Source organism: Bufo bufo, chromosome 8 (assembly GCF_905171765.1).
Source record: "Bufo bufo chromosome 8, aBufBuf1.1, whole genome shotgun sequence".
Lineage (NCBI taxonomy): Eukaryota > Metazoa > Chordata > Amphibia > Anura > Bufonidae > Bufo > Bufo bufo.
In genome coordinates, this window is record NC_053396.1 from 57,666,396 (window position 1) to 57,679,842 (window position 13,447).

General features: G+C 43.3%; 1 protein-coding gene across 1 annotated transcript in view; it reads left to right on the plus strand.

The window, feature by feature from the left end:
* Positions 1-262: 262 nt before the first annotated feature.
* LOC120977225 (ras-related GTP-binding protein A) overlaps positions 263-13,447 on the plus strand; it is a 119,334-nt gene continuing 106,149 nt past the window's right edge. Inside the window, exons 1-4 of the mRNA XM_040405057.1 lie at positions 263-460; positions 630-673; positions 779-878; positions 963-1,029. Of these exons, the coding sequence (XP_040260991.1) occupies positions 647-673; positions 779-878; positions 963-1,029 (194 nt within the window). The 5' untranslated portion in view covers positions 263-460; positions 630-646. The remainder of the gene's footprint in view (positions 461-629; positions 674-778; positions 879-962; positions 1,030-13,447) is intronic.

Sequence of the window (13,447 nt, forward strand, 5' to 3'; positions counted from 1 at the left end):
TGTGGTGACCCCAATATCACGCACTCAGCTCTGCTATGTGGTGACCTCGATATTCTGCACTCAGCTCTGGTAAGGATGAACTGCTCCTGATGATTTGTGTGCACTCAGGGGTAGGGAAATCTGATGGAACATTTTGTGCTGGATAATCTACCTACCCCTAAGTGCGCACGCGCGGTGTACGGTCTGAAGTCCTTCTCCCGCACACCCTCCACCAGCTGATTCCCGTGCGCCCGCGTCACTTGCGGTACAGGAATCTGGCAGAACACCATCCCTCATGAAGCTCTGGTACGCCAGGTCTGCTTGCATGCGCTCATACACACAGCCCCTCCTCCTTACACAAGCTCCTGGTCATGTGACCATGAAGGAGCATGTGACCAGCGATGTCACGAACCTCCTTCTAAGTTCTCCATTCTAGCATCTACCATTTGCTGCTGACAGGGTTAGGGAAGCAGGGTGCGAGGTAGGTGTTGTTTGGGCCGTAACTCCACATACTGGAAGAAGGCAGCCCGCCTGTTTATAAGGATATGTTTAGTGGATGGCAGCAGAGGCCTGGCTGGTATACAGGTGTGCCAATCTCAGCTGCCTTGATGTAGATTGTCGTTCAATGATGTTTTTTTTTCTTTGTGCAGATATCTTTGGTTGTGTGATGCCTAGTACAGCCATGAAAAAAAAGGTAATTTACTGCCCAAATGTGAGCATTGCTCTCTGAGGTTGATGCAGAGTCCAGCAGAATGACTGTCTAGTAAGTGCATTGGTTAAGATGTTGCTATTCTCCCAGGTCCTACTGATGGGAAAGAGCGGCTCGGGAAAGACCAGCATGAGATCCATCATCTTTGCAAATTACATTGCACGAGACACGCGTCGTTTGGGTGCAACTAGTAAGACCTAATTCAATGACTACAATACCTCTAAGTGCATTCATCTTTCTGCAGTTCTGCCATTTGTGCTTCTTTCTCTTGCAGTTGATGTTGAGCACTCTCATGTCCGATTTCTGGGCAACTTAGTGCTGAATCTATGGGATTGTGGAGGGTAAGTTTCTTTTTGTTACTATATACCATATTTTCGCCCTATAGGATACACCTGCCCATAAGATGTGCCTAGGTTTTAGAGGGTAAAAAGTAGTGTTTTTTCTGAACCCTTTTTACGGCGCTGAAAACATGAGGCAAATTCTCATAAAATATTTTATGCTTTTATTGTCCTGATGAAGAGGGCTGTGCGCCCTTGAATCGCGTTGGCAAAAGAATAAATAGCTACTTTCCTTTTTTTAAAAATATTTTATGAGAATTTTCCTCCTGTTTTCAGCGCCGTAAAAAGAGTTCAATAAAACCACTACTTTTTATCTTCATACTTATTTCTCTTGCCACACCTGGGGCAGAGAAAAAGGAACCTTGGCAGCAGTACAGGACCCCGCACGTTGGACGGGAGAATACCAGCATAAGCATTTTACAGTTGTTGTGGCTCCACACAACAACATATGGTAAGCGCTTCTTGTATATAGTGCAATAAGACCGTAAATACAGCCACACACACGAGGCGCGGCCTCCTGTCTCTTTTCTCTCCTTTCTTTTAGGTTTTAGAGGGGGGACAATAAGAAAGACATATTTTTCATTAGACCTCAGGTCAGACCACCAATCGGACCCCCAATGTTAATCAGATCTCAGCTCACAGTCCCAATCAGACCCCCCAATGGATAAGACCCTCAATCAGACCTTATTAACATTGGGGGTCTGATCTAACACCTCAGATCAGACCCCAATGTAAATGACCCCAAATCAGACTTCAGATCAGACCCTCAATGTTATGAAGACCCCAAGAAGACCTCAGCTCAGACCCCAATGTGAATGACCCCCAATCAGACCTCAGATAAGACCCCCAATATAAATAAGACCCACCCATGCCTCAGAGCAAAGAAAAAAAAGATTACCTCTCCTGCTCTGGACACCACCGGTCCTAGGATCCAGCTCTCTGCCGTGCACTGTGCTGTCACCCGATGCGCAGTGTTGGGTCACAGAGCGCCCTCTGCCACAGCACAGCAAGCGGCCGAGGAACAGGAAGCGGTGAGTACAGCGCCCGGGGAGCGCTGCATTCACCACTTTCCAGTCCTCTAGTAATAATGGAAGCGCTCATTAGTATTCGCCCCATAGGATGCAATGACATTTCTCCCCACCGAGTTGTCGTACTCCACATACCAACCGCTTAGATCAACACCTTCTGGCAGTAGCTAGACTCCTCATAGCCTCAAATTGGAAATCGAGTATAGTGCCTAATGTCCCACAATGGATGGCTCGCTGCGATCAGGTGTACCGGTTGGAACAAATAGCGCATTGGGAGATCAATAATACCCCTCTATTTGACAAGGTGTGGGGGTCTTTGAAGAAATTTCGAGACTTTACTTAAAAAAGGAAAAGGGAAACAGGATGGCCTTATGCCATGCCTACCATTCACTGGAGGATCTATTCGAATCATCACTTTTTAACAATACCCAAGCAGATTAAAATTGACGGTAGACCACGCAGTTGATAGGAAGTCACTATCTGTCGCTTGATGATGTTATTTATTGCTTTATAAAATTACTGAAAAATGTCTATGTAAATGTCTGATTCCATGTCGCATTGTGCGTGTGCACATTTTGATGTAACTCGTATGTCCAAGATGATGACATTCTCAATTTTATTCACAATAAAATATTTTACAAACTAAACTAAAAAACATGAAGCTAGACACACATGAAGCTAGGCTACTTGTAGCTGCAAATACAGTGAAGGAGTTTAAAGGATAACTGTCACATATATATATTTATATTATTATTATTATTTTTTTTTTTTTTCAATATTGTATTTTGGTGATTAACCCTTTCATGACCAATGGTCATTGATGCCCTAGTGTCCAGGTCAAAATTTACAAATCTGACATGCGTCAGTTTATGTGGTAATAGCTTTGGAACACTTTTACTTATCCAGGCCATTCTTAGATTGTTTTCTCGTGACACATTGTACTTCATGATAGTCATTTATTTGAGTAAAAATATTTCACCTTTTATTTATGAAAAAATCCCAAATTTACCAAACATTTTGAAAAATTCTCAATTTTCCAAATTTCTATTTTCTCTGCTTCTAAAACAGAAAGTGATACCTAATAAAATATTTATTACTTAACATTCCCCATATGTCTACTTTATGTTGGCATCATTTTGGAAATGTCATTTTATTTTTTTAGGACGTTAGAAGGCTTAGAAGTTTAGAAGCAATTCTTAAAATTTTTAAGAAAATTTCCAAAACCCACTTTTTAAGGACCAGTTCAGGTCTGAAATCACTTTGTGGGGCCTACATAGTGGATACCCCCATAAATGACCCCATTGTAGAAACTACACCCCTCAAGTTACTCAAAACTGATTTTACAAACTTTGTTAACCCTTTAGGCGTTCCACAAGAATTAAAGGAAAATGGAGATGAAATTTCAAAATTTCACATTTTTGGCAGATTTTCCATTTATTAAATTTTTTTCTTTAACACATTGAGGGTTAACAGCCAAACAAAACTCAATATTTATTACCCTGATTCCGCGGTTTACAGAAACACCCCACATGAGGTCGTAAACTGCTGTACGGCAGGGCGCAGAGGGAAAGGAATGCCATAAGGTTTTTGGAAGGCAGATTTTGCTGGATTGGTTTTCTGAACGCCATATGTTTTTTATTTTTTTGCCGATCGTCTTGTGCAGGGGCTAGTTTTTTGCAGAAAGTGTTGAGGTTTTTATTGGTACCATTTTTGGGTACATAGGATTTTTTGATCATTCATTATTACACTTTATGGGACAAGGTGACCCAAAAATTGGCTGTTTTGGAACAGTTTTCATTTATTTATTTTTATAGCGTTCATCTGAGGAGTTAGATCATGTGATAGTTTTATAGAGCAGATCGTTACGGACGTGGCAATACGTAATATGTATACTTTTTCTTATTTATTTAAGTTTTACATAATAATAGCATTTCTGAAACCCAAAAAATGTTTGTGTCTCTATAGTCTGAGAGCCATAGCTTTTTTATTTTTTGTGCGATTGTCTTAAATAGGGTATCATTTTTTTGTGGGATGAGGTGACGGTTTGATTGGTACTATTTTAGTGGTCATAAGCTTTTTTGATTGCTTGCTGTTGTACTTTTTGTGATGTAAGGTGACAAAAAAAGCTATTTTTTTTTTTTTTGTGTTTTTTAAATTTTTTTTATGGTGTTTATCAGACAGGGTCTATCATGTGACATATTTATAGAGACTGTCGTTACGGACGCGGTGACACCTAATATGTATTTTATTTTTTCATTTTTTTTTATAGGAAAAGGCAATTTCTTTTTTACATTTTTATTATTTTCACTTTCTTTTTTTATCAAGTCCCTCTTGGATCATGAAGATCCAGTGGGGCTGATGGTTGTACTATACTTTGCAATGCTCTTGCATTGCAAAGTATAATACTATTAGATGCCCTGTAGGTGGCAACAGCATGCCCTGTAGGTGGCTTTTGCAAAGCGTCCGGTTGCCATGGCAACCATCGGGTGCTGCAATCACAGCGCTGCAGCCCCGATGGTTGAGAGAGGGAGCTCCCTCTATTAATCCCATGTATGCCGCAACCGCGGCATCTATGGGGTTACAGGAGAGTGTCAGCATAGAGCTGACACTCGCTGCTGATGGCGGCGGCTCAGGAATGGGGATCGGGGGCAGCGCTGGAAAGGGGGGGCGTCAGGGGGGTACGGCCGCCAACATTGAGGGAGGCTGGGGCAGGAGGGGCGGGTGATAATGCATGGGGCGGGGGCAGACAGCATCAGGGCAGCTGCCTTTAGGAGATGAGCGCAGGAGCAGAAGAGCTGCAGGCGGACACAAGGGGGGCTTGGAGGGGCACAGATCGGGGGGAAGGGGTATTACGAGGACACTATCTGATTTTAGGCTGTGATCTGCAGAGCGCAGATCAGAGCCTGAAACCGGTATCTTTTCACTGTCGCGATCTGATTGGTTAGTCTGCACAGACTAACTAATCGGATCGATTGTCGGCAAGGGGCCACTCTGATTGGTCCCTTGCCGACATTACTGGACTGAAGCTGTCCGTGACAGCAGCAGGATAGGGGCAGAAGCTTTAATCCAAGCGCTTTGCAGCACTTGGATTAAAGAGCTGGTTTGACGTTTATAGACGTGATAGCTGCACGGGGCATGTGCAAATATCACGTATATAAACGGATTGCAGTTGGGAAGGGGTTAATATCACCTTGTTTGCCATGTTTTAACTTTTGGCTCTTCAGTAAATAACTCCTAAAAACCACATTTATGTCCCCAGTATATGCTATTCTTACCTAAGATTAAAATCGGGTTGCTATGACTCATCCGTCTTCCAATTGTGCTCAGATGGAAGACGAAGGACGCTCAAGGAGGCCGTCCTCCTGTGTGCGTGCGCGTTCATGTTGCTGGCCGGAAATGACATGTGAACGGTGGCTCCACCCTGAGTGCGGTAGTTGTGCAGATCCCTGTCACGCCCACTTTGCCATCATCTGATTCTAGCAGTAGACCTGTCGCGCCTCCTCCGGTTCCTTCTGGTGAGGTGTGCGGGCTTCTTGCAGTCTGGTGAAGTGACAGGCTGGACGTGAGAGCGGTGGGCGGCCGGGAGTCACGTGTCAGGTGATGAGGCCTGGGTGATGCCCCTGATCCTGTGCTGCGGCACCGGCCGAGAGGAGGGGGAGGAGGTTTGCAGTAGCTGCACCTGCCTGCTCTGTGTTTGTATTCAGGAGCGGGCAGAGCCGCTGTGTGTTGCCATGGAGACACAATGCGTCCTCCTGTCTAGAAATCTCTGTGGAATTGGCAGGATGATGTCCGGCCGAGCGGCCCCTGTCATGGCTACAGGCGGTCTAGTAACTGTCATGTGCGACGTTTACTGTTGTGTGGGGTAGATGAGTCGCAGATGCTGATGTCATACAAGTGCAGCAGTAGGGTGACGGTAAGTGATCGCTGCCCTGTGCTTGTTGGTACTTATGCAGTCACTTACCAGAAAGCAGGAGTGAATATGATGATGGAGAATTTATTTTATTTTGACCCTCTAGCAGTCCTGCCCTCTAGTGACGTCCCGCAGCACAGCGTCTCCTGACGAGTCTTGCCACAACTGTATATAAGTACAGGTACCCGGCCAAAGTAATGTAAATAAAATAAAACTGAAACACCTGCATCTGAATAAAAACAAAGCCCCAAATTATAAGTCATTGATGTCTCACTCTCCCTAATATATATATATATATATATATATATACATATATATACACACAGTACAGACCAAAAGTTTGGACACACCTTCTCATTCAAAGAGTTTTCTTTATTTTCATGACTATGAAAATTGTAGATTCACATTGAAGGCATCAAAACAATGAATTAACACATGTGGAATTATATACATAACAAACAAGTGTGAAACAACTGAAAATATGTCATATACTAGGTTCTTCAAAGTAGCCACCTTTTGCTTTGATTACTGCTTTGCACACTCTTGGCATTCTCTTGATGAGCTTCAAGAGGTAGTCCCCTGAAATGGTTTTCACTTCACAGGTGTGCCCTGTCAGGTTTAATAAGTGGGATTTCTTGCTTTATAAATGGGGTTGGGACCGTCAGGTGGATACACAGCTTCTAGTCCTACTGAATAGACTGTTTGTTAGAATTTGTATTATGGTAAGAAAAAAGCAGCTAAGTAAAGAAAAACGAGTGGCCATCATTACTTTAAGAAATGAAGGTCAGTCAGTCAGCCGAAAAATTGGGAAAACTTTGAAAGTAAGAGCTATTTGACCATGAAGGAGAGTGATGGGGTGCTGCGCCAGATGACCTGGCCTCCACAGTCACCGGACCTGAACCCAATCAAGATGGTTTGGGGTGAGCTGGACCGCAGAGTGAAGGCAAAAGGGCCAACAAGTGCTAAGCATCTCTGGGAACTCCTTCAAGACTGTTGGAAGACAGGGGACTACCTCTTGAAGCTCATCAAGAGAATGCCAAGAGTGTGCAAAGCAGTAATCAAAGCAAAAGGTGGCTACTTTGAAGAACCTAGAATATGACATATTTTCAGTTGTTTCACACTTGTTTGTTATGTATATAATTCCACATGTGTTAATTCATAGTTTTGATGCCTTCATAGTCATGAAAATAAAGAAAACTCTTTGAATGAGAAGGCGTGTCCAAACTTTTGGTCTGTACTGTATGTTTTCAATAAGTTCTTCCTAGCCATCCAAGACATAAAGGGAGCATTCAAATCTCTCAATTGTTGATTGATATTAGACAGGATTGTGGGGTAGTTTACTTGATAAAGCATATTGGGGTCTTTGTGAATATTTACACCTAAATAGTGGATATGGGAATCAGCCCATTAAAAAGGGTAATCCTTTGCTAAATCCGTTTTAATCTTGTTAGAAACATTAATTCCCATGGCCGTACATTTAGAGAGGTTTATCTTAAAGTTCGATAAATAGCCTGAACTTAAAAATTTGACTGCTGTATTTGACTTTTAGGGCTGTTTCACACGAGCGGATGCTGTGATTTCGTAGTAAAGAGGTCACAGAGAGGCACAGAGCATTATCAGTCATGTTAATGCTCCGTGCCTCTGCAGTCTGCATCGGGTCTTGGCACTCTTTCACGGAGCGGATGCCACGCACGGCATCCGCTCGTGTGAAACAGCCCTTAGGGGTAAGTTGCAGAAATTGCGCTTCAATTTAAAAAAAATCTAGACCGCTGTATTTTTGCAGCACAAAATGGCGCCTGCACTATATATATTACATATACACTGCTCAAAAAAATAAAGGGAACACTTAAACAACACAATGTAACTCCAAGTCAATCACACTTCTGTGAAATCAAACTGTCCACTTAGGAAGCAACACTGAGTGACAATCAATTTCACATGCTGTTGTGCAAATGGGATAGACAACAGGTGGAAATGATAGGCAATTAGCAAGATACCCCCAATAAAGGAGTGGTTCTGCAGGTGGTGACCACAGACCACATCTCAGTTCCTATGCTTCCTGGCTGATGTTTTGGTCACTTTTGAATGCTGGCGGTGCTTTCACTCTAGTGGTAGCATGAGACGGAGTCTACAACCCACACAAGTGGCTCAGGTAGTGCAGCTTATCCAGGATGGCACATCAATGCGAGCTGTGGCAAGAAGGTTTGCGTAGTGTCCAGAGCATGGAGGCGCTACCAGGAGACAGGCCAGTACATCAGGAGACGTGGAGGAGGCCGTAGGAGGGCAACAACCCAGCAGCAGGACCGCTACCTCCGCCTTTGTGCAAGGAGGAACAGGAGGAGCACTGCCAGAGAACTGCAAAATGACCTCCAGCAGGCCACAAATGTGCATGTGTCTGCTCAAACGGTCAGAAACAGACTCCATGAGGGTGATATGAGGGCCCGACGTCCACAGGTGGGGGTTGTGCTTACAACCCAACACCGTGCAGGACGTTTGGCATTTGCCAGAGAACACCAAGATTGGCAAATTCGCCACTTCTGCCCAGTGCTCTTCACAGATGAAAGCAGGTTCACACCGAGCACATGTGACAGACGTGACAGAGTCTGGAGGCGCTGTGGAGAACGTTCTGCTGCCTGCAACATCCTCCAGCATGACCGGTTTGGCATTGGGTCAGTAATGGTGTGGGGTGGCATTTCTTTGGAGGGCCGCACAGCCCTCCATGTGCTCGCCAGAGGTAGCCTGACTGCCATTAGGTACCGAGATGAGATCCTCGGACCCCTTGTGAGACCATATGCTGGTGTGGTTGGCCCTGGGTTCCTCCTAATGCAAGACAATGCTAGACCTCATGTGGCTGAAGTGTGTCAGCAGTTCCTGCAAGACGAAGGCATTGATGCTATGGACTGGCCCGCCCGTTCCCCAAACCTGAATCCAATTGAGCACATCTGGGACATTATGTCTCGCTCTATCCACCAACGTCACGTTGCACCACAGACTGTCCAGGAGTTGGCAGATGCTTTAGTCCAGGTCTGGGTGGAGATCCCCCAGGAGACCGTCCGCCACCTCATCAGGAGCATGCACAGGCATTGTAGGGAGGTCATACAGGCACGTGGAGGCCACACACACTACTGAGCCTCATTTTGACTTGTTTTAAGGACATTACATCAAAGTTGGATCAGCCTGTAGTGTGTTTTTCCACTTTAATTTTGAGTGTGACTCCAAATCCAGACCTCCATGGGTTGAAAAATTTGATTTCCATATTTTTATTTTTGTGTGATTTTGTTGTCAGCACATTCAACTATGTAAAGAACAAAGTATTTCAGAAGAATATTTAATTAATTCAGATCTAGGATGTGTTATTTTTGTGTTCCCTTTATTTTTTTGAGCAGTGTATATTCGAGAGGTTGAAAAGGTCATATGAACGTATTATTAGGTATTTAGAATTAATGTTGAAATTGTTATGTGGTACAACAGTGCCACCTAGAGGTAGATGGACGATATTATATTATTTTATAACTTGTTTTCTCCAGTATATCAAGGGTTAAGATTACATCATAGTAATATTAACCCTTTCCCGACTGCAATCTGTATATATACGTGATAGCTGCACATGCCCCGTGCAGCTATCACGTCTATAAACGTCAAGACAGTTCTTTAATCCAAGCGCTGCAAAGCGCTTGGATTAAAGCTTCTGCCCCCGCACTGCTGCTGTCACGGACAGCATACAGTTCAGTAATGCCGGCAAGGGACCAATCAGAGTGGCCCCTTGCCCACAATCGATCCGATTGGTTAGTCTGTGCAGACTAACCAATCGGATCGCGGCAGTGGAAAAAATGCCGGTTTCAGGCTCTGATCTGCGCTCTGCAGATCACAGCCTGAAATCAGGTAGTGTCTCTGTGGCCCCCAATCTGTGCCCCCTTCCTGTGCCCCCCGATCTGTGCTCCTCCAACACCCCCCTGTGCGCGCCTGCCCCTGATGAAGTAGTTTCCCCGCCCGATCCATATTTATGTAGTCCCTCCCTGATGCGGTCCGCCCCATGCTGTCTCCCCGCCCCTCCTGCCCCAGCCTCCCTCACCCTCAAGGTTAGCCGCCGTACCCCAATACAACCCCCCCCCCCCCCCATTCCAGCGCTGCCCCCGATCCGGTGCCCCCGCTGTGTGTGATGGCGGCGGCTCCATTCCTGAGCCGCCGCCATCAGCAGCGAGTGTCAGCTCTATGCTGACACTCTGCTGTAACCCCATAGATGCTGCGGTTGCAGCATCCATGGGGTTAATAGAGGGAGGGAGCTCCCTCTCTGAACCATCGGGGCTGCAGCGCTGATAGCAGCGCCCGATGGTTGCCATGGCAACCGGACGCTTTGCAAAGGCGTCCGGTTGCCATGGCAAAGGCATCTGGTGCTGCCACCTACAGGGCATCTAATAGTATTATACTTTGCAATGCAAGAGCATTGCAAAGTATAGTACAGCCATCAGCCCCATTGGATCTTCATGATCCAAGAGGGACTTGATAAAAAAGGAAAGTGAAAATAATAAAAATGAAAAATAAATAAATAAAAATGTAAATTAAAAAAAGATATTGCCTTTTCCTATAAAAAAAATAAAAAAATAAAATACACATATTAGGTGTCACCGCGTCCGTAACGACCGTCTCTATAAATATATCACATGATAGACCCAGTCCGATAAACACTATTAAAAAAAACTGTGCCAAAAAAAGCTATTTTTGTCACCTTACATCACAAATAGTGCAACAGCAAGCGATAAAAAAGGCTTATGACCTCCAAAATAGTACCAATTAAACCGTCACCTCATCCCGCAAAACATGATACCCTATTTAAGACAATCGCCCAAAAATTATAAAAGCTATGGCTCTCAGACTATGGAGACACTAAAACATAATTTTTTTGGTTTCAGAAATGCTATTATTGTGTAAAACTTAAATAAATAAGAAAAAGTATACATATTAGGTATTGCCACGTCCGTAACGATCTTCTCTATTAAACTATCACATGACCTAACTCCTCAGATGAACGCTGTAAAAATAAATAAATGAAAGCTGTTCCAAAACAGCCAATTTTTTGGTCACCTTGCCATATAAAGTGTAATAATGAATGATCAAAAAATCCTATGTACCCAAAAATGGTACCAATTAAAACCTCAACACTTTCTGCAAAAAACGAGCCCTTGCACAAGACGATCGGCAGAAAAATAAAAAACATATGGCGTTCAGAAAACCAATCCAGCAAAATCTGCCTTCCAAAAACCGTATGGCATTCCTTTCCTTCTGCGCCCTGCCGTGTGCCCGTACAGCAGTTTACGACCACATGTGGGGTGTTTCTGTAAACCGCGGAATCAGGGTAATAAATATTGAGTTTTGTTTGGCTGTTAACCCTCAATGTGTTAAATAAAAAAATGCAATAAAATGGAAAATCTGCCAAAAATGTGAAATTTTGAAATTTCATCTCCATTTTCCTTTAATTCTTGTGGAACACCTAAAGGGTTAAAAAAAAGTTTGTAAAATCAGTTTTGAGTAACTTGAGGGGTGTAGTTTTTGCAATGGGGTCATTTATGGTGGTATCCACTATGTAGGCCCCACAAAGTGACTTCAGACCTGAACTGGTCCTTATAAAGTGGGTTTTGGAAATTTTCTTAATTTTAAGAATTGCTTCTAAACTTCTAAGCCTTCTAACGTCCTAAAAAAATAAAATGACATTTCCAAAATGATGCCAACATAAAGTAGACATATGGGAAATGTTAAGTAATAAATATTTTATTAGATATGATTTTCTGTTTTAGAAGCAGAGAAATTAAAATTTGTAAAATTGTGAATTTTTCAAAATTTTGGGTACATTTTGGATTTTTTCATAAATAAAGGTGAAATATATTGACTCAAATATATGACTATCATGAAGTACAATATGTCACGAGAAAACAATCTCAGAATGGTTTGGATAAGTAAAAGTGTTCCAAAGCTATTACCACATAAAGTGACGCATGTCAGATTTGTAAATTTTGACCTGGACATTAGGGCATCAATGACCCTTGGTCACGAAAGGGTTAACATATGTTACACCCTCCTCAGTTGATTGGGAGATAATAATCCCGGAGGTGGTAACGTAAGATATCAGGGAGGATAAGTATTGCTGGAGAGGAACATAGATGGAGATCAAACCATCAGATCAAAACCATCAGATCATAAGAAAGGATATCAAAAACTTGAATTATATTTTGACTACTAGAGAACTCCTAAGAACTGGTGTCATCCGAAACTCTGCCCATCCTTGACTTGGTAACGTATGTTATACTCTTTGCTTGTGATATTAATAAGATATTCCTCTCAGCATATAGTCAAGAGTTCCCATACTGTGGGAACATATAGCGTTAAACACCTCCCTAAAATGCTAGTTGTCCTCTTAGCAAAGATGCATATTGCTAATGGGAGATTAGACATTGTCTGAGTAGAGGAAAAACTCTGGGAAATTATATTTCCATAGTCCGATTGCCGAGTATGATATAATATCATATTAATATCATTTATATTTTTGATTGTCATAGGCTGTGACAGAGTCAAGGGACAACATTTATTGTTCTTGTATTAATCTATATTTTTGTCATGTTATAACCTGTTGGTAAACAGAAAATCCTGAGTTTCTCTTGATGTATTAATTATTGGTCTGTTTGATAGAGATATAGCATTTATATCTTATCTTATGTAATTTTAAATAATTCTGTGCTGGTGAGAAACTGATAGTGGGTTACACCACCATCTAGTGGTAGTTTGTTGGTACCGATTTGTCTATCCATTGATCTTATGTCTGTTTTATTTTTGTGTTCCCTTTATTTTTTTGAGCAGTGTAGTACAGGTGTCATTTTGACCAGATAGCAGCCTAATTTTTTTTTGTTCAGAATGTTACATATTTAGTTCTTTATTTGGCATTAATGGCAGCCAAGCTCATCCCAGGGGGGTCCAGAGAGGGGTTCACCCAGCTTTCACTCTCCCTGCCTCTTTCTTCGCAACTGTCCCTGCCTTTGTCCCTTTCTCAGCCTCAGATCAGACCCCCACAGCCTCAGATCATACCCTCCCCAGCCTTAGATCAGACCCTCAGCCTCAGATCAGAGCCGCATCAAAACCCCTAGCCTCAGATCAGACCCTCATCAGACCCCTCAGCCTCATATCAGACCCTCCCCACCCTCCATTAGCCTCATATCAGACATTTTAAAATAGATAAACTTACCTCTCCAGCTACGGACGGCGCTGCCTCTTTGCAGATTCACTTACCCTCTCTGGTCTTCTTTCCGACGCGCTGTACTGTGACCTGACCGCGCACAGCGTCAGGTCATAGTGTGCGTCTACATGCACTACGTCCTGACACTGCATGTGTCAGGACACAGTGCACGGCTGGAAGAAGGCCAGGGAAGGTAAGGACAGACTGTGCAGTTCTGACCTTCCTGTGCCTCACACATGCGAATGACCGCTTCCATAATGG